Genomic DNA, 22,166 nt, shown 5'->3' with positions numbered 1-22,166 from the left:
GACTTCAGGCAGTAGTTATAATATGTCCCTTACAAAGAAACATCATCAATCTGTGCCCCAAGTGTGAAACATTCGTGTTGCTTCACAAGCTGCAGAAAACATAACAGCATACTCAAATGTTACAATAGCTGCTGCTGGGAGAGAGGCCTCTGCCCTGCTGCAAGGGGTCCTTCATGGCTGAGGAGTGGGATGGAGGCCAGGCAATGACCTCCGAAAATATGATGAACAAACTCAGATGAATAATCAGAGGTCTGAGGAAGCAGCACGATAAAGGAAAAGTAAACCGGAGTGCCTTTACATCTGCAGTGGCCAAGGAAAGAAGACAGGATTTCCTTGTGCATGAGCAGGGATGCTCTGCCTAATTGGGCTATGAGATTTCTGTCTTTTACGTGACAAGTGTGCAGACCTAGTAAAACCCTTGTGCTTTACACAACATCCAAGCCTAGTGCTTTAATCTGCTTCCTTAACACCCTTTTGGAGTGAGGCAGAGGCTCCAGACCGCCTAAGGACGACTCCTCTGCAGGGCTAATCTGCACAAAACCGAAAGCACCTGAGCTCAAACAGATTAAAATTTGTAACCGCAGTCCCAAAACATAAAGAAAAACCTGCAAAATACAGGTTTAAAAATCACACACTTTGTTGACTCCAGTAACTCAAGAGCCCCCAAAATGACAATTTTCTTTACATAATTAGACCAATATTTAGATGGAAATTAACATCTGGGTTAATGACTAGCATAGCAACTTTCTGTCTGGTGCAAATTAAAATCACTGAGGTTGTAATTCCCCAAAGAACCAGGCTGGTAATAAAAGCCACTGTCCCTTTATGACAACATTTTGCGCAGGAATGTCTTTTTTAAATTAACTTCATCCTGCACCATGAAAACATAATGATAGCACCTTTATTGAGGTTATAGTTTGCAGCTTGGTTGGTTTTTTTTTTTTTAATAACTTGCCCAGCCTGCAGAAGGCTGTCTTGTGGTTTGCTGTTTCTGCAATCAGGCTAAGAGCTCCCGTCAGTGACGAACTGCAGGGTGTTCAGGAGTTACAAACCCAGAAACTTTCCAGAGATGGCATACAGTGGTATGGCGAATTCACAAACGCAAAAGTAATGTACCCTGGCAGAAATGACTTTGATTAAATAAACGCAAATAAGAATCTAGCAATAATGGTATTAATTCCTGAAAATGCATTGCTACTGGATGACTCGCTGGTAGGCATTTCTTGGTGGGTGGGAGGGGTGATAGGTTTCTTGGTTTTATCTTTTTAAGCAAAGAAAATGTAAAGATTATGTAGAAAGAAACATTTTGGAAAACTGGGAAAACTTTCATTTTGGTGTATACACATCAGTGATATATTCTAATATACAATCTTGCATGTTAGAAGCAAAGGCTCCCAGGTTTCAGTGAGCCAGTCACTCACTAATGGGTAATACTTTAAAATGCAAAACCCCCCCCCCCAACCCAACTAAACAAAGAAAAACTTTACAGTAAGAAAACCCTAAATTTCCTGTATGTATTTTCCTTTGACGTTCTCTGAAGTTAACTTGATAATGATCACGGGTACTGGATTGATTGATGGATTGAGGAACTCCTACACTGATTAGCTATGGGATTTCCCATTTCTCTGCTGATTTCAACAGACCACATAGTATCCCACATTTGAGTATATAGTTCTTCTTATTTACGAATTAATGGACTAAACTAGAAATACTTCTATCTCCCTCAGTGGAATTACACTAATTTAAGTGTGGTGCATGGTGGGAATTTGTTTTTTGTACCCTTCTGTCGCCTGCAAGATTCACATACATTCCCAGAGGTCTGAAGGAAGTTTCCCCGCTGGAACCAGCTGTATGAATTGGTAATGTGCCCATAATGGATGTGACTTTTGAGACATGTTCGTTAGATTGCCTGGGTAACAAATCCCAACTCCTCAGGGAAGGGTGCCCAGTAGATCTCATGCAGTTTTCTTAATGGAACCAAAAATACATTCAGACAGGGTTTACTATTTTGAAAGGGGCATTTTTTTTGCTTGAATGTTGCTTTTACATGGAGAGAGCTTTCCTATAGCAAACAGTATTGAGACTACTTAAATAGTAATTCACCTTGTTACAGGTCAAGCCTTAACAGTTAAAACCAAAGTACCATGAGAGTTACTTCTAGAAAGAAATGCATTTTGAAAACCTAAGGCATTTAATATCAAGGTTACTGTATGATAGACAAGTATTTCCAGAAAAGCAAAGGTGATGAAAGCTAAATTTGGGATCTGTAACTCGAATTCTGTGTGGTACTGAATGTCTAACAGTAAAATTGACAGCTTGGAGGGAAATGTAATTGCACTGCTCTGTCCATACCTGGGGGCATTCGCCTACAATAGCAAGAAGTATTTGATGACATATAGGATCTCACCAGCTATCATCTCCAGTGACTCAGGCAATGGTATGGAAGTGAAAAATTAGGACAAACTGAAGAACTGTGGGAAAAGCTTTAGGGACTCTGTTAATCATCCAGCTCTGTTCTCACTTTTTTACTTATGAGCCCCGAAGTTTCTTATGATTAGTACCATCATTTGATGACACGTTATGTTGCAGTGTGCTTAAAAATCAAGGTTTGATGCCAAGTAGAGCTGTCCAGATCCAACAGCTTGGGAAGGCAGAAAGGGCAGAGGAAACATCAGTGCTAATCTAAATTTGGGATTGGAGTGGCAGATGCAGTACTCACCTCCCTACAGAGGTGACGGCACTGAAGTGGCACTGCGCTGCCCTCTACCCCTCAGGGCACAAGGAACTAAGGAAAAGAGGGGAGACCATCCCCTGCATTTTTTTGGGGGGTTTGCTGTTGCTCTGCTCTGCACTTCCTCAGTTCTCCCAGATGGACCCTGGCTGTCAGGAATAGAGTACGTCCCTGAACTCCCTGGGAAGATGCTATCTCCCAGGGTGTTTATCCTCTTCTGCACCCATCAGAGAACAGTGGCTCTGCAATTTCAGTCCTGCCCTCAGGACAGCAGCTCTCTGACTGGGGAACAGCTAAAGCAAAGCAATGTTGCAAGGTGTTGACAGAACAGAATTTGGCAAAGTGTTGATCCCAGCATGTGCTACTGAAAAGCAGGAAAATGACTATGTGTTGGGGAGACAACAACAACTTACAGCCTTACGTGTCCCTGTAATTTTTGTTTCCAGCAGAACTACCATCTCAATTTTTACCCTATGTTTATGAGGTATCTATGAACAGTATGATATTAATTGTATGTATGTTTTCCCAGGAGAAACCCATCTGTTTAACTTCCTCAGGAAATTCTCTCTTACTTCCTTTGAAAACAAACCTAGTCACCCTTTTCCATATGCCTCCCCAACAAGAATAAAAAATGTCCAGCAAACAGAAGGTAAAGGAAATATGCTAAAAACTGCTTCAGCAAAACATGAACAATATCCTTTGAATCTTTACTGCAGAGGCACTTTCAGGTAAAGGTTCTTCTGCAACAAAATTACAGATAGATTTTTTTTTTTTGTGCCTCAGCTTGAGTACAAATGTTCTGAACTTCACAAATTAAATTTCATTTCCAGATTTAGGAGAAAGCAGAAACTTATGTGTTTTCCTTAACAGGGATACTTTCTGCACATTTAAAAAAGATTGAAAATACTACAGTAAAATGCATCTCCTTCCCTCTTCCCTTTCCAGTGATATATGAACACCAGTAACCTTATAAAAAAACGGGTACTTTATATGCTTAAAATTAAGCAGTTATGAAGTATTTATGTGCTCAATTATAAGTTCTGGTCTCCTCTTCCCCAAGCTACCAGATCTTACCTCTGCAGACATAATTTATTTTTTAATTTTTAAAAAGTCTTCTTGTTGTCTAAATTGTAATTGAACATTCCTAGTGCTACTGAGCCTGCCACTACAGAGGGGTTTATTCTAGTAGGCACAGAGAGATTCACTTGCAGTTTCACTTTATACAGCAAGTAATTCTTATAACAACAATAACTAAAGTAGAAAGAGAAATCCTTTTGCTTTTGATCATAGCCTCTGGATTATGTTTCAATAACCCTGTAATTCCTGTGGGGTTAGCTGCTTGGTCTTGTGCATGTATACAACATTTTAGCACAAAACTAATCAGATTTTCAACACTAAAAAACCAAACCAACACATTTATAGAATCTGCTTCTTCCATCTCCTAACAGAGGGAAATACATAAGTACCACGTGTCTGATCAATACAGCAGCAATGCTGCACCTCTCTTTCTCTCTTTCCACATACAGCTGGCAGCGATGCATCCAGCTTATAATCAATGAATCAATCACATTAAACCCCCAAAATACTCCAGACTCTTCAATGGAAACATTTTTTTTCTCCACCACAGGCCAATCAGTAACTCCCATGAAGTTCAATATGCAAACTGAAAAATTCTCACCCACTCTCATATTTGGTACTAAGAACATTTTATAAAAGGACAAACACATGGTGGACTTGGCAGTGCGAAGTTAACGGTTGGACTTGATGATCTTAAAGGTCTTTTCTAACCAAAATGATTCTATGATTCGATGAATGTATGTGCAAAGAGATGGTGAATGCATTTAATTTAAAGCCTGTAACCTATATTGGAAAAATGTGCTATTATTACGGAAAGCCGTGTCTATGGGAAAAAAATGGGTTAGAACTTGTAGACTGAGAACTGAAGGCCAATACTATTTTGTACGTGATCCAGGCTTGCTAATCTTTATCTTTGCAGCAGTATTTCCCTAGATTACAAATATTAGAAATATTGTTGTGCTAACAATTATTTCGCTGTAAACACAAATGTTTGCTTCTGAATTAATTAAAAAGGTGCAATGGGGCAACTAGAATTAAATTGCTAGCCAATTTGGTGAACAAAAAGCCAAGTCTTGAGCTGTTAAAACTTTTAACAGAACTCTGTCCTGTTGACAGCTATTCTCTTCAGGGTTTGTCCCCACCAATGACACAGTCTTAACACAGGTAGCACCACAACGGGAATGTAAAACTGTTATCATAACAACACAGTGATGGGGTAGAGCCCATGATTATCGAGGCACAGGTGATGTACTATGTGATATCATAGTCCTGCTCCTCTGGATCCAGCTGATGTTTTAATCTTTCCTAGGTACAGTAATTGGTTTTGATTGCTGCTGAAAAGCTGCACTTCTTTTCCATGCCCACTTGGGCCTTTATCTCTCAGTTTGGTCAGGGGACCCCAAAGTTGTCCTCAATATGGTGAACTGGTGTGTCACCTGCATTTCACTACTTCACTTGTGCTCTAAATGAGACGGACAGACCTCTAGCTTGCGCTCTTGCTTCATACCTCCAATAGCAGAAGGAGCTCTTATAAAGTATAGCTATACTGTCTTGGAAAAATAAAGTGCAATTATGAGTTTGTTCGCACCATTTGGCAGAGCTGTGTTATATAAAGACAGTGGGTTTAGCTCTACAGAGCTTGTCAAGAGGAACCCATGCACAGGCCGTCTTGTAAAACTGTCAGTATTCCCTACCGCAGGTGCAGGCATTGGCATACACTCCAGGCAGAAGATTAACATTGACTTCTCTCCTATCCTCAGTTTTTTGCCCCTTCTGTGATGCCTGCCCACCTAACTGTCCCTCCTCACCAAACAGCTGCACTGACAGACTCTGCCTGCCTCTCCTCACCGCAGCAAGGGGAAGAGACAGGCAATCTGTCACTGACAGCTTGTCTACGTGACAAAGCAGACGGGTACAGCTAGAGTAGAACTATTGTTTACATTGTTCTGTGTGCAATGTGTAGCCAGGTTTCCTATAGATACACCTTCCTGTTCCCCTTCCCTGTGGCAATCATCCCAGCTCCTAACCAGTATCCCTTATGACAACCTTTTCTAAAAAAAAAAAAAAAAAAAAAAAAAATAAAAAAAATAAAAAATTCCTTCTCTGCTGTAGCTCTTTTCCTCCCCTTTCCCCCTCTCTGTTTCTTCCTCTTCCTCCTTCCACACATCCCCTGAGATGGACAAGGGGCCGGTTTTGTTTCTGCTGGTGCTGAGTGCACGTGTGCTGGTTGCTGTGTCTGGGTTCCCTGCTGGCGAGATATGCAGTGAGCTCACACTGCAGCTCTTTTCTACGGGGACCGTTATTCTTAATCCTTCACCTCTAACTGGCTACTAATTATCATAGGATCATAGAATCTTTAAGGTTGGAAAAGACCCCTAGGATCATCAAGTCCAACCGTCAACCCAACACCACCATGTCTCCTAGACCATGTCCCGAAGTGCCATGTCTACATGTTTTTTGAACACCTCCAGGGATGGTGACTCCACCACTTCCCCGGGCAGCCTGTTCCAATGTCTGACCACCCTTTCAGTGAAGAAATTTTTCCTAATATCCAACCTAAACCTCCCCTGGCACAACTTGAGGCCATTTCCTCTTGTCCTATCACTTGTACTTGGGAGAAGACACAAACACCCACCTCACTACAACCTCCTTTCAGGTAGTTATAGAGAGCGATAAGGTTTCCCCTCAGCAGCCTCCTTTTCTCCGGACTAAACAACCCCAGTTCCCTCAGCCGCTCCTCATAAGACTTGTGCTCAAGACCCTTCACCAGCTTCACTGCCCTTCTTTGGACATGCGCCACCATCTCAATGCCCTACTTGCAGTGAGAGGCACAAAACTGAACACAGTACTGAAGGTGCAGCCTCACCACTGCTGAGTACAGGGGGGCGATCACTTCCCTAGTCCTGCTGGCCACACTATTTCTGATACAAGCCAGGATGCTGTTGGCCTTCTTGGCCACCTGGGCACAACGCTGGCTCATGTTCAGCCAGCTGTCAAACAGCACCCCCAGGTCCTTTTGTGCCAGGCAGCTTTCCAGCCACTCTGCCCCAAGCCTGTAGCGTTGCCTGGGGTTGTTGTGACCCAAGTGCAGGACCTGGCACTGAGCCTTGTTGAACCTCATGCAGTTGGCCTTGGCCCATTGATCCAGCCTGTCCAGATCCATCTGTCGAGCCTTCCTACCCTCAAGCAGATCAACACTCCTGCCTAACTTGGTGCTCTCTGCAAACTTACTGAGGGCACACTCAATCCCCTCATCCAGATCATTGATAAAGATATTAAACAAGACCGGCCCCAAGACTGAGCCCTGGGGAACGCCATTGGTGACTGGCCGCCAACTGGATTTAACTCCATTCACCACTACTCTCTGGGCTTGGCCTTCCAGCCCATTTTTTACCCAGTGAAGAGTGTGCCCATCTAAGCCCTGAGCCACCAGCTTCTCTAGGAGAATGCTGTGGGAGACCGTGTCGAAGGCTTTACTGAAGTACAGGTAGACAACATCCACAGCCTTCCCTTCATCCACTAGGCGGGTCACCAGGTCATAGAAGGAGATCAGGCTGGTCAGGCAGGACCTGCCTTTCATGAACCCATGCTGGCTGGGCCTGATCCCCTGGTTGTCTTGCACACGCTTGGTTGTCTTGTGCACCCAAGATGAACTGTTCCATAACCTTCCCTGGCACTGAGGTCAGGTAGTTATTTAACAATTTTAACACCTCTTTCCATCTGTTACATTTGCTTGAAACTGGGCACAAGTTACTGGGAGGGACATCAGAAGGATGGTCCAAGTGAAATATGTCACAGTCAAATACACCTTTAGGAAACCTGGCTAAAAAGAATTGATACAATAGAGATGCATCATTTTTTTCAGGGATATCTATCGTACCCAGAACTGTGAGAGTATATGTGATTAATATTTATAGCAAATGACTATTGTTCAGAATTTTCACTGTGGGGGGTACACACATGTTTTTCAGTAGTTACAAATCCTTTACATTGAACAGCTTTTAAATTCATATGAAAATAGAACCCACTGAATGGCAATTATCCCTTAGTTGAAATATTTAAAGATACACTTTTGATAAGTCCAGCTATTGCAGACAAAAGATAAAGAGTCACTAAAAATGTAACATTATATCAGAAAATAATATGTGCTGACTGAAATAGTTTCTCTCTTGCCCTTCCTGTCACTGGCAAATCAGGAGAGAACAAGGGGAAACAGCTGGTCAAACACAGATGAATCAGAGTGAAAAAGCACACAAACAGAGATTAAAGAAGCCAGCTTTGCTATAGACCACCAGGACTGAAATCCTCTTCTTTCAAATAAGACACAATCAGGAAAGGAAGGTGGTCTCCTGCATGAAACACCTGTAAAACTTATTTCTATCAAAGGCACGGTAATGTAGCAGACATACCATCTTCACTGGTATGGGGCTCTGTACTGGCATCCTGGTCCACTTCCTCTAATGTACCATGTTCGCTGTATGGGCTGTCACTGAAGGGAAACAAAAGGTCGAGCAGGGAGAGAAACCACAGCATGAAAAGGATGCTTCAGTGGGCATTAAACCCCAGTCCCTTCCTTCCCCAGTCCACTGGGTGTAACTGGTGCTTTTGACACATATCAGAAATATGGCACCCCCATGAGATTATTTGAAGTGATAATATTATAAAGTTACGTGCAACATAATTCTCACGACATGCTATGAATACATAATTACAGAAGAAGTCTACACACCTCTCCTTCAAACAACATGTGTGTGTTGCTAAGAGAGGAAAGGAGCAGGGGGAAGGCATCATAAGGTGAAATTTGTTAAGATGGTTCACAGTCAGAAAGCCAGTTTCTGGCTGTGTGCTCTGCATAGTACACCTGGAATTCTGGCTGCATCTGGCTGAACACAAGGACAGCTTTCTCCACAAAATATTGTAGGGAACCTCATTGTAATTGCCTTTGCTTCATGTTTTTACAGTTAACATTTTCCTATGTGAATCCAAATGCTCTTCTCATTTATCTTCATACTTCTATTGTGTGCGAATGTCATTCTGTATCACAGGAGTTATCCAGACAACCAGTCTAATGATCTTGTTAAGGAGATAGAAGGGTAATATTCTGACTTACCAGTAGTCATCTCCAGCCATGCATTTTTCATACACTGGGCCATCAAGTTCTTTAGCATCTGGAAAAATAGCCTCGTGATGGATGATGATAGTTTTGATTATCTCATTCACGTGTGCCTGACAAGACACCTGGTCTTGTATGTCTGGAACAGGCATAAGGGTTGGCCCAAAACAAATAGCCAGGTTGTACGGATCCATCATGTTTTCATCACTGTACTGTGAAAGGCTGTTATAACAGAAAAATCAAGAAAAATTGACTTTTCCACTGCGACTAACCTTATTCCGAAAACTGGTGAAACTTTATTTTCCATCACAACCTAAGATTTCCTGTTTTCCTTGAGACTTAATCCCACATAACACAACAAACAAACAAAGGGATTTCTTCAATAGGCTATAAACATTATGAAGTGAATTTATAGCACGTATATGTATGCAGATTTATGTGTTCCTATGCTATTGTGTTCAGTGTACACTGACTTAATGGGCTAATGTGAAATGCATCAACTGCTGCTGTTTCTATCTCATCAGTGCGTATCCTTGGAGGCCCAAGTGGACTGGATCCAAAGTGGATCATGCTTATCATTTCTCATCATACCCTGATGCATCTCTCTCATCAACTGGCTATATAACAGGCTGACTGAATTGTTTTCTGGAGGTAGTTCCTGGCTCTTGCAAAGGCTCTTGTGACTTCTGGTTTCTGTTTTTACCATACAACCTAAAATCCCTGAGCACCTTGCCTTCTGCCCACAAACTCCCACAGGGATTTCATTCTGGAAGCAAGCAAACAAAATGCTTTGATCCTTCTTATTAACCAACTTTTGCAAGGTCTCCTTTCCTCCAGAAAATTCAACATTACTAGTTTTCAATTTTGATTTTGAATGAAAAGTTGCTCTTTATTCCCTTGTTTAAAAGCATTGGCATTTCTAGTGGAAATGTCAGCTTTTGAGGAGTTCTGTGCAGGGAGAGTCAAACAGAACCTGAAGCACTGGAACACCCTTTATCTCAGTGTTGTTCTGCACTCTGAAGCAGCATATGAATTAGTATGTCTGGTTGTGTTTAAATACAGGATCATATTCCCTTTAGAAAGGGAATTTTATAGAGTGTACATGTACAAACAATACAAACTGAAGAGGCAAACCTGCTAAATTACTCCCTTCATAACTAGCTTGTAAAATTAATCATGCTCTTCTCTTTCTGATGCCATGATTTGTTATCATATCCCATGTTTTAATTGGAGACATCTTGTTCTACTGATTTATAAGGTGGTTGAGCCTTTAGATGTGTGCGAGAATGTGTAAAAATATTATCATCGTGAAACGTGAAGTTCTGCTGGTGGCTGGTAACACGTGGTGCTCTTCAGGGGCTGGTACTGTTCAACATCTTCATGAATGGCCTAGACAACAGGATGGAGTACACATTCAGCCAACTTACAGATGATGCCACACTGTGGAGGACAGCAGATATGCTAAAGGACAGGGTTACCATTTAGAAGGACCTTGACAAGATGGAGGAATGGATGAACAAGAATTTCGCCAAGTTCAACACGAATGAATGCAAAGTCCTGCCAGTGGGATGAAATAATCCCATGTATTATTAGTCTGGAGCAGACTGTTAGCTCCCAAGGAAAAGCACTGGGAAAAGCACATTTTGGACAAGAAGTTGGATGTGATTCAGCAGTGTGTCTTCCAGCGATGATGGCTAGTTACATATGTGACTGTATTAGGAAAAGCAAAGCCAATAGGTCAAGGGAATAATTATTACCCTTCCCCCTGCTTCTCATGAAGTCAAGACAAAGCCTTGAGCAACTTGATCTAACTTTAGAAGCTTTGAGCAGGATGATAGACCAGATGAGGTCAAGCCATGAGGTCTGATGACCTCATGTGGCCAAGCAGGCTGAACTGCATATGCAAAAAGCAGAACTGGATTTGCAGAAAGTCAAACTATGGGACTGTTTTTCCTGTGGATGCACTGGGAGCAGTTTGGAGGCATATGAGATTTAGACTGCTTTCTGAACTGCATTTCTGTGGAGAGCACAGATGTAGCTAACATGACCATGTAACAAGTACAACCTCATATAACACTGGCCAATCTGCCCATCTAAGTAGAGGAGAAGCTGCGATATAAGCCCGTGAGGTATTTACACAGTGTCATTACGGAGGGATCAACGAATGTTTTCAATGAACGGTTATTTTCATAAAACTTTAGATCTCTGCCCCTCTTTTAAATATTACTTGAAAGTGTTTCAGAAATTACTAGAAGAAAGGAAATGGGAACAGCATGCACACATAACCTGGCTGCAAAGACCCTGTTTCTATAGGAACAGACAGGATGGATGAAATGGGGAAGGTCACAAAGACAGAATGAATCAGCAGAGGGCAAATTCAGAAAAGAAAAAAGAGGAAAAGGACAATATGAAAACAGATATAACAGGAAACAGACAACATGGCAGCAGAAAGAGAAAAGCTAGAATCAGGGCAAAGTGCACAAGAAGCAAAATTTGCTGTGAAAATACTGGGGTCAGCAAAACTGGAGAGGGCTGTGAAGGACTGGAGAGAGAAGCACAGTGCAATTGTCCAACCTGTCTTTTGTTTTGAGAATGAAGAAGTTTTTCTGGGGTGATGAAGACACGAACACCACTTTCCCTTTTTCACATGACCCTCCTTGCAGCAGCTGCCTCTGTTTTGCAGTGTGAGAACCAAGCTACTTTATATCAAACCATACACAGGGCATGTATGTTCTCTATACTGGTAGCCCTATTTACAGAAAATAGAAGCAGCAACACAAAGTCTCACCCTGGCAGTGGCAGTAAATGATTTTAAATGTAGTTACAGTTTGTTATTTTTCTTAACAGCTTATTTTGTTATCAGCTTTAATGATGTAGCCTGCACTCCCCATTTCAGACAACACTTCAATCTGTTTTATTACACCCTTGCTCAGTTTTGGACAAATGGAATTTTAATTTGAATGAAAACTGTTGTTCCCCTTCTATTTTCATTGCCAATTAGAAGATCATCTTTTGTGTTAAATGGAGCTTAAATGTAAATTCTACGTAGGAGTATGAGTAAACCCAAAGAATTTCAATACCAGCAGAGGAAGGCAGATAAAGATACAGTGCCCTGGGGAATGATAAAGCACTTACTGGTTGAGGAAGGCGAAGAGGTATCTCATCACTATAAGGACCGACCTGGGCAAAGTAAGGAGGAGTTTGCGGATGTGAAGAGCCCTCTCATAGAGATTGTCTATTCCTGCAAACAGAAGGAAGTATTTTAAGTTCCCTTTCATATGATGGGCTAAAATAGCATTCAGTCAGTTTACTCAATTTACTTCTACTCTTTACCAGCACATGTCCCCAGCCAATATCTTCCCATTTTGGCCTATTAGAAAAACAAGATATAAAAGTCCTTTTCCCTCTCCTTAAAACCACACAACTTAAAAGAGACATCTTTAAATATAAGAAGTCACAAATCTGCCTAAGTCAAACCCTGTGCCACTTGTTGAGCTAGACAGCTCACAAAACCACAATATCTGTACATAAACGCAAGGAAGCAATGTTTGCCATCAGTTTAAAATACAGATTCATTCTCCTTATTTGAATGTTCATATCAGATATAATATTCCAATCACCAAACTTCTCTAATGAGTTTTCTTAATCAAATGTCCAGCTATAAATCTCTTATGGCAAAGTCGGAGAAAGGCCTTATGTTTTACAGTGTGTAAGCAACAAACACAAAGATCACATGTATTTTCCCAAATGATTTTATAGCAGTCCACCAAAATTCTTTTGAAGCAGGCAAAACAAGGACAGCATAATAAAAGCATCAGTTCCTAATGTCTTATAACAAGGATGTATTATCTTCTATATTGGTGAGAAAGATCATGTGGCTCCAAGTGGGGTAGTGATGGGATAAAAGGATAAATTGTTTTTCAAAATAAGTAATATCTCAATTTTTTACTCAATGTGTTTTCTGTGTAGATGACACTGTTAGAAACAACCTAAAATTTCAGAAATGCTTTTTACATCAGCCAAGAAAGAATGCTGCAGTTAATAACATCTAGGGGAAATCTTAGCAGACTATATGAGAAATATTGTCCAGTGGCACTGACATGGATATCAAAAAATTTTGAAATAAGAAACAGGAGCTGATTCCAGTAGCTGAAAAGCCATTTGTACCCCAAAATGTGATATCTAACAGCACACATTTAAAGTGCTAACTGTAAACAGACTTCCTGGTGTTTATTTGCGCTTTTTGGTATGGCTATTTCTACCAATCAGCATTTATTTGTAGATGCAAAATGTGTGTTGACTTACTTTTCTTAGAAGAACAACTGGTGTCTAGTAATTAGTATTTTGGTACCAAGAACTAAGCACATGCAGAGCATGTCGGCAGTGAGACTTCTGTTTACCACACAGAAGCGCTGTACTTCATTAGGAAATGCCCCCCTTAGTGGTAAACTAAGGGGGAAAACCTGTTCCCACACTTGCATTTACAGGAGATCCCACTGGCTCAGCACCACCAGTGTGCTGGGGAACAGAAGAGATTTTGGGATGGGGTGAAGCTTGGCCCCTTGGAAGTTTCTGCAGAAGGAGAACAGCCCACCACTGCTTGCATGAAGGATGCCCATTCGGATTGTGGTATTTCCTGCGGGAGCAGCAAAGCGAAACTCCTGCGGGAGGTAAAAAATCCTGTTCCCTAGCAGAGCGGCTGAAGGCTGGAACGGTGAACCTGGTGAGATGCCACTGACTGCTGCGGAGCTGGTGGGGAAAAGGACTGCTGACAAGTTGTATAACTTATAACCTAATGAGTCACACTGAACCCAAACTCTAGCTGAAAATCAGCTCAAGCCATCACACTTTCTCTAGTACAGTATGGGACTTGAAATTTATTGTTTCTGTTAAACCCGGACTGCATGAATCAAGAAGTATTCCTGGTTACTGGTTAAGAACCGGAGTCCATGGCAGGGACATGCTAAGCCTGGGAGCTGCTTGCACAGCAAGGATCTACAGAGTGACCACAATTCTCCGCTCCCTTTCCAGTGCATACCACATCTTGGAGACATCAATGCTACATACCCTCACTTCTGCACTGCAGTGCCACACTGCTGTTCTGCACAGCCCACAGACACCGGTTTTAGTGCAAGGCCCTTCTCCATCTGCCGAAACTAAGCAACTCTCCAAAAGTAAGTGGAAGGAGCCTGACCACATCTTCAGTTCCCCAGCAGCTGCCGTTACAGCCAGCGGCGCCTTGTGAGTCTCCAGCTCAGCCAACCTTCCCCCTGACAAGCCTGTCTCTGGGTCTCTGCACACAGAGTTGCAGGTCTGGGTGGTTTTGAGCCTGTGTGTGTGCACGCAGGTGGATTTTCTATGGAGTAGGGCTGAGGGAGAAAGGTACAAAGGTGCTTTGGTTACATCTTTCAACATTCCTGCCTCAGCAGCACTGCCGTGCGGTGCTGTGGCACAGCTCCCCTCCAGCCTGTCCACCCTGTGTGCTGGATGTGGGAAGCTGGAAGGAAGTTGTGATGCAGCACCAGGACCTGCCTTCTGCATGAATGCCTTTCCTGGCTAATGCCTGGTGCTGCAGACCTGCCTCTTCCAGCCAGTTCTGGAGACTGGCCCTGGACCAGTTTCACTCACTGCTGAACTCAAATCAGACCCAAGAAATGCACTGGCCGGGCTCCCAGGTGGGTCCACTGGCTCGTTCCAGCTCTGGATGCAAAAGCTCTGTCTGAACTAGTGAGCTAAACCAGGATGGGGCGCAGTCTTGAACACTGGCAGGTGGCTACCACACAGTAGTTTTCACACTCTCCAATGTGCTTGCGGTCTGTGCCAACGACAGCTCCTCCAAGCAGTTCCTAGACATGGTTCACAGGATGCATGAGCCAGGAACTGGTCCCAGTAGGCAGCATGGACACTCAGAGTAGGTACAGAGAGTTTGGCTGCATGGCCATGTGTTGAGCTATCCCAGCTGCCCTACTAGGAGCACGATCAGTAGTAGTAAGTACTAGCAGGTCATCTCTATACTAAAGCAGTTACAAGCTATACATGCTGGAATGAGGTGTGTGCATTTCCAATACCTTCCTAGTAACCCAGTCCCAGTTTCCATGAAAGCCCCTTTATTGAAAATCCAAACTGCTGCCAAGTGGTAAATTTGTGTGCTTTCCCTGTTATTTCAAAAGGCTTGTTCTTCTTTCTCGGCATTAATTTCGTTTAAAGGAGACAGGTAATAAAGTTATGCATTTGTGTGCTTTTAAATGAGGAGCCAAATTCCATAGTTGCTTGTGTGTATGCAGTGCGTGAGTGTTTGGGTATGTGGGAAAGAAGGAATGAATACAGAGTGATCTTTCTGCATCCAGGCAGAAAGAATTTGCAGCTCTGCTGCTTTCCATGCAGAGAGAAGAGAAAGCATTGCTTTGCCTCCGCTGGATTTGCTGAAGAGAGCCTCGGGGCAGAATGGCCATCCACGCCACAAGCTGGTTGCTGCGAGAAACCACTGTCAATCCCAACACTGCGGAGCGCTGGTTGTGTCTCCCCTCTCACAGCACTTCTGTTGGAGGCCCTCTTTTCATTACTCTGACTTTCAAGAATTGTAATTAGCCCTACCTCAGCGCCCAGTAAGGTATTACCCATTTCTCAGCTAAGAAAACTGAAGTGCTGATATTACATGACTTTTCCTAATAATGCAATTAGCTGCCAAGCAGAAATAGAAATCAGGGGATTTGAAAACTGGTTCATTACTCTAATGATACGATGAGACTCACATTCCCAAACACGAGCAACAGGACAAGCCTCTGGCAAGGCCATGCATGCTGAGAACTAACGAGTTTTTCTGACTGTGGAGTGACGGAGGGAAGGGAGATCTTTGTGAAGGACACATGAATATCAGCTACAAATCAAGACTACCATCAGGTAAATATGACAGATAGAAATGGTTATTATTTTCTAGTTCCCAGTTTTCAGAGCAAAGCAAAGCTTTTGGAGCTCTGGTCTGACACACCTGCCTTCCAGACCCGTCTCAGCCATGGGGGTCAAACCCACAAGCAGGAGAGTTTCCTGCCAGCCAGATGAGAAGGTGTTTGGCGTGGGAACACTGTACTCCTGTCAAGTGGAGCTACAGTGCAACCCACAGCACAGGAGACATTTGTGGGGTGAAATAAGAGAAGGGGAAGAGGCCACCTTCTGGGGCTTCATGACTATAGCACTCTGTGGAAGAGCTGGGCACCTGTGCCTGGAACTATTAATGTGTTTTTATCAGACAGTAACGGAGCAAAGCACCCTAATAATATAAGGAGCTTGGTTTTCTGTGTATCCATAAAATTATCTAGGCATCTAAGAATCAGAGGTGTTTGGGATCTAAGGAGCCTCTACCAGTTACCACAAAAAAATGAAAAACAGAGAGCTCGGAGGAATCTTCAGAGGTCATTCAAGCCTACAGTTTCACCCTTTGACTTTAGCTCAATCACTTCTGACAGATGGCTGTCCAACCTGTTCATAAAATCCTCCAAAGACGCAGATCACAACCTCCACAAGAAAATTTGTTGAGGTGCAGTCTTGCATGGCTCTTGGAAAAGATTTATTTATCGATCTCCCATGGACTTCCTCTGCAAATGCTCCTTGTCCTTGAACTGAATGAATGAATCCAGATGAGACTAATGTCATTGCATAAATGAAAGAATTACTTATTAGGTAGCTGCCTCTTTGTCAGCCATGGGCTAAAGACCAGTTGTCAATAGCACGAGATAGATAGGCATAAATCCTAGCTACTCAAGCCTTAAAGGTGTGATCTTCAGCCTCCAAGAACACTGGAACCCGGTCTGGAGAGGCGGTGTCACCTTTGCTTACTGCGGAGACACACAGAGTCAATGAATATCCACTTTTCTCTCCCATGAGAAATAACACATTTTAACCACCTGGTGACTCATGATGAAGTTTTTGCAAAGGCAGACTCTAAAGTGAAACAGATCAAAAGCCAACAATCTGCCTCAGAAGAGCAAAGGACACCTGAGGGGGGGAGAAAACACAATTACTAGCACAAGCTCCCAAATACAAATAAAACAAAACTAAATTATAAATGAAGACAGGGATACAATCATCCTAAATAACATTAAGAAAATGTAAGTGAAGTTTAATTAAGCAATAATCCTGAAGTAGTGGAGCATGTAAAAGGCAATAAATATTCAAATACATAAATGCAGCGCTTTAAAAGAGAGCAATTGCTGGTAGTTCCAAAATATCTTGGGCCAACTGGACAGCTACGTGCCTTCATCACTCTGGTATAGTTAAAAATGCTACAAAAGCACTGTACTTTTCCTGGTCTTGGTTCTATACATGGCCTCCCCTGCACTGGTGGTGAGCCATGGTTATCCAGTGAGGAGAAGATTCAGCCTGGGAACAGTCAGAGCTCAGAAACATGAGTTCTGGATTGTGTATGTTCTACCACTCTCTGTTAACAGGCAACCTCCATAGGCCAATCTCAGTGGTAACAAAAGAATTGCAAACATTTGGCAAAAGGAAGATATTATTGATCAGAACATGTGGAAGGAGAAACCTGGTGTCAGCAATGAATGAATTGTGCTACACTAACAGTCAGTGCTGTGCAAGCTAATCATATTTCACAGGCAAGAGTAGCACAAAGGAGGAAGAAGAAAGCAAACAATGGTAATGTAAGACACCTCTCTCCTTTAGGACCACTGTTTTGAAGGATAAAATCCAATGTGGTATCTCTATGTGGGGCTCACTCGCTACTTCCACTTCATGTGGCACTTACTTGTAACAGTGAATGCCTAATGCATATTTTACACACCCGCTGAACGTCAAATGGGATTGAGTTACACTCGCAGATGTAATTTTTATGGTCAATTTGCAGCTGACAAGTAATCTACGTGACTATGTATTAGTGCTGAAGTTAACAATTTGTGCCTCTTTCCACTTTGGTAGATGAGTTCAATCCAACTCAAAGATACGTATGCATTAACTCAGCAATGCCACTTACAGCTCTTTCAGATCTACTTAAGAAAGCATTACAGGAAGAGAAACACAACGAACCGTCTCCACCATCGTCACTTAGAGAAGGAAACAGTTGTCATTTTGTTGAAACTTTTTCAGGAAGAGTTGACAATTGAGAGTATAGTTTTTTACTTTTTAAGTAACAGGCAATACTCTGAAAAGCAATAAAATAACTTCCTTTCATAACATTTATGCCTTTAGGTAAACAGGCACTGCTGGCAGCAAGGGATTGAAATGATGAAAATCAGAAGGAAAAAAGATGTAAGTTTTCATCCATCCTAGCATCTTAGTATATCAAATTTAAGGCAAGGGGCATGAAACCAAGAAGAATTATAATGACCTGAGCAGAAGATAAGCGGTCTGGGTAGCTGAGATGCGTCTGCTGCTGCACGGCACAGCTGTGTATTTGAATTGTAATTCTCGTGTATAAGAACTCACACCAGGAGAGGAATTGGAGTCCCCCAGCAGTGCAGGTGAATTGTGGCCAGCCCTAAGCACAGCTTCAGTACCCTCTGCCTCCATGTAACTCCTCTTAGAAATATTTCACTTGCATTTGGGCCAGCCTGTTTCTACAAAGGGGCAGAGAAGAAGTGCAGTGCAACTCTCTTTCCTTCCACCCCACCTTATTTTACCCTCTGCATTGCTGAGTGCTGCTGGGAGCAATAGTAGCTCTCATCTTTTTGCGGAGAATGCTGAACTATGGCCTGTAATCAGATGGATTCTTTATGTTCTGTCCTACCTTTCATGCTTGCTTTGGAGAAGTCATAATTTGGCCCAAATTTTATCTAAGACACTTCATAAGCCCAAACAGAATAACATTGTTCTCATGAGTCTAATTAATACAAATTGCCCTAAAAGTCACAGTCATTTTGCACTGTTTCCACTATATTTGCAAAAGGGAAAGCATTAAATCACAATGCTCTATTTCATTTGGAAATATATGCATAAATGCAAAGGAATTCCTCAGTGGCTGTACTGAGGAAAGGTTCATTTTGCAGCTGTAGCCTCAATTATGCTTGACATCCATAACTAAGTACTTTAGTTTCAAGGGGTTTTTCACTGGCAACATTACATTTCCATATAAAATGTGTGACACTCTGCCCTTTTACAGATTTATGTGAACATTAACTTTATGAATTTGCTTTCTCCCTTCTCCCTTTTATAACAATTTCTGCCAATGATTAAAAAAACCACACTGACATTTATCTTGAAAAAACTATTTGAAAACAACTTAATGTTTATTCCTTTCCTCACTGTTCATCAGATAGTGAATGCAATATGAATTAAGGGTGTTTAAATCCTCTTAATTAAAAATGTGAAAGCCTTCTGGACTTTATATACCGACTGTGATCTAAAGTTACAGTAACATGTGTTCTCACAGAGGAAAGGGAGTTTGGCCATGCTCCCATTAACATGAAGACCAACATACTTAATATGTGAGGCCACATAAGCACAGAAAAAGAAAGTAATGCAACCATGACAGGTTCAAAGTCTAAACTGGGAGAAAAATCTTGCCTAGACTGTCTTCCTTTTGGCAAAACAGACAAAGCATTAAGGCTAAAAGGTTGCAATGGAAAGGGTCTTTGAGACAGTTTTTGATAGCACATGCCACATAGCTGCTATTTTTTTTTTTTTAAAAAGCATCTTATTCCCTGGAAGTGGTGGACCACTTAACGAAGCGCATAGACCAGGTACGCAGCTGTGAAAACACTCCACCTCAGGCTTCTCAGATAATCAGAAGATGTAGACACACAGCCCACTGTTCCCAGCGTGCGGTTCTAGGGCTGGCTGTGCGTGCAAGGCACAAGAGCTCTTTCTTTCTCCCCTCACACCACATTCAAACCCTTCGCTGTGACAACACAAAGTAAACCCACCCCAACGTGCTCAAAGAGAAAACCTCTTTTGTCCTGCCATGTTCCAAACTTAGCTCTCCTCCCTCCGCTGCAGGAAGGCATTGACGTGCCATTTCAGTGTGCCCCTAACGATAACCTTGTGGAAACCAAATCAAACAACAAAATCATCCTCCCCTGGCTTCCTCCAAAACCTGCCAGAAACAGATCTGGGACTCTTACAACACATTATCAGGAAGAAAATCCTCTGCTTTCTTCTGTAACAGCAATAGGAGAAGTCAAACCTAGCAGAACTACTCAGTCATTACACCTCATTTTGACAAGCTGTTGTTGAGATGATAATCCAGACTTATGACAGCTTCAGAGAACAGCCAGTCTAAGCCAGGATCAGATGGCAACACCTCTTTGCCAATAACTTTCCCATTTTAAAATCATGGAATCGTAGAATCATTTAGGTTGGAAAAGACCTTTAAGATCAACCGCTAACCTAACACTGCCAAGACCACCAATAATCGAAGCCCCTAAGCACCACATCTACACACCTTTTAAATATCTCCAGGGATGGTGACTCAACCATCAAAAGGTATTTATAGAAACATTGTTTATTGTCTTTTACGGCAGTAGCCAGACTAAGTTATAGTTGGGTTTTAGCCTTTCTAATTTTCTCCCTGTATAACTTCACGACATCTTTGTAGTCCTCCTGAGTTGCCTGCCCCATTTTCCAAAGGTCATAAACTCTCCTTTTTTCCCCTGAGTTCCAGCCAAAGCTCTCTGTTCAGCCAGGCTGGTCTTCTTCCCTGCTGGCTTGTCTTTCGGTACATGGGGACGGCCTGCTCCTGTGCCTTGAAGATTTCCTTCTTGAAGAGTGTCCAGCCTTCCTGGACTCCCTTGCCCTTCGGAACTGCCTCCCAAGGGACTCTGCCAACCAGGTTCCAAAGTCTGCCCTCCAGAAATCCAAGGTACCAGTTCTACTGACTCTCCTCCTTACTTTTCCGAGAATCGAAAACTCTATCATTTCATGATCACTATGCCCAAGACAGCCTCCAACCATCACATCACCCACAAGTCGTTCTCTGTTCGCAAACAACAGGTCCAGTGGGGCCCCTTCCCTAGCTGGCTCACTCACCAGCTGTGCCAGGAAGTTATCTTCCACACACTCCAGGAACCTCCTGGACTGTTTCCTCTCTGCTGTATTGTATTTCCAGCAGACATCTGGTAAGTTCAAGTCCCCCATGAGAACAAGGGCTAGCACTCATGAGACTTCTGCCAGCTGTTTATAGAATATTTCATCTGTCTCTTCATCCTGGTTGGGTGGTCTATAGCAGACTCCCTCCATGATATCTGCCTTGTTGGCCTTCCCCTGATTCTTACCCGTAAACATTCAACCCTATTGTCAACATCATCAAGCTCTAATGTGCTCTAATGTGGCTGCAAAAAGCAGTGACTTTGCTCCAGGCTATTGGTTGTTATTCAGCTCTGCTGGTTGATACTATTATTTAAAAAAAAAAGTTGTCAATTCTTTCTCAAGAAAATAATCTGCTTCTTACCTTGGACATGCAATAGTTGGACATCCTCTAAGGAAACCAAGGCCTAACACTAGGGATCTAGTACCTATTGCCATTTTTCTTGAAGTTCTTAATAACAAAAGACCATTTTAAGATAACTGCACTGGATCCCTCTCAGACAGTGATGCTCTGAGAGATTGGTGAATCTCTCCCACCTGTGCAGATGCCATGTACACATACTCTGTCCATTGAACTTCTACCCCTCTTTCCAAATAAATACTCCATCCTGTCTTCAGAAGTTTCAATGGTGAACGGAAACTCTTTGAAATCATCCAGGTTCCTCTACTTGGAACACACTTAAAAGGTTGTTTTGGGCAAATATTTTTGCATTTCCTAAATACTCACTTGCATAATCTCTGTAAGCTGAATAGTCATTCTTGGTGTTTTATAATTCTATTTGAAGTTCTTCAACACAGTGGAGTGCAATACCATCTTTACATATAAGAATCACTATTTCTATTTTTCTTAATGCTTAGTCAAAATAATAAAGTCATAAAGACATCCACTGGGCCGAATCTGACAGCAGAAATTTTGAAAAGGAAATCTGGTAGAAATGTTTAACGAAAGTGATTAATCATTTGAACAGCTTATCCAAGAATGTGGTAGATTTTCTGTCAACTGAAGCCATTAAATCAATAATTTTTTCCAGCAGACATGCTTTAATTCATCCAGAAGTTATGGAAATCAGTGCAGGATTATTAGGTAAAGTTCCATCATCCCTGTCATGCAGAAAATCACTCAGTCAAAACGACCCTTATTTAGATTTCAATTTCTATGACTCGCAGACATTTTCTGGGCTGTGGCACCAGAGTTAGCTAAAGCTGAACTCAGGC

The 22,166-nt window shown here is 42.3% G+C and overlaps 1 protein-coding gene across 2 annotated transcripts in view; it reads right to left on the bottom strand.

Annotated features, from left to right (window-relative positions):
- The window catches only part of SRGAP1 (SLIT-ROBO Rho GTPase activating protein 1), a 157,249-nt gene that overhangs the window by 6,377 nt on the left and 128,706 nt on the right, over positions 1-22,166 (bottom strand). For both annotated transcript variants that reach the window (XM_054813319.1, XM_054813320.1), the window contains exons 16-18: positions 12,057-12,162; positions 8,919-9,143; positions 8,218-8,297 (exon numbers count right to left, since the gene is read on the bottom strand). In XM_054813319.1, the coding sequence (XP_054669294.1) occupies positions 8,218-8,297; positions 8,919-9,143; positions 12,057-12,162 (411 nt within the window). The remainder of the gene's footprint in view (positions 1-8,217; positions 8,298-8,918; positions 9,144-12,056; positions 12,163-22,166) is intronic.

This window comes from Grus americana, chromosome 1, assembly GCF_028858705.1.
Source record: "Grus americana isolate bGruAme1 chromosome 1, bGruAme1.mat, whole genome shotgun sequence".
Taxonomy (NCBI): domain Eukaryota; kingdom Metazoa; phylum Chordata; class Aves; order Gruiformes; family Gruidae; genus Grus; species Grus americana.
This window is presented reverse-complemented; position numbering and strand designations above follow the sequence as displayed.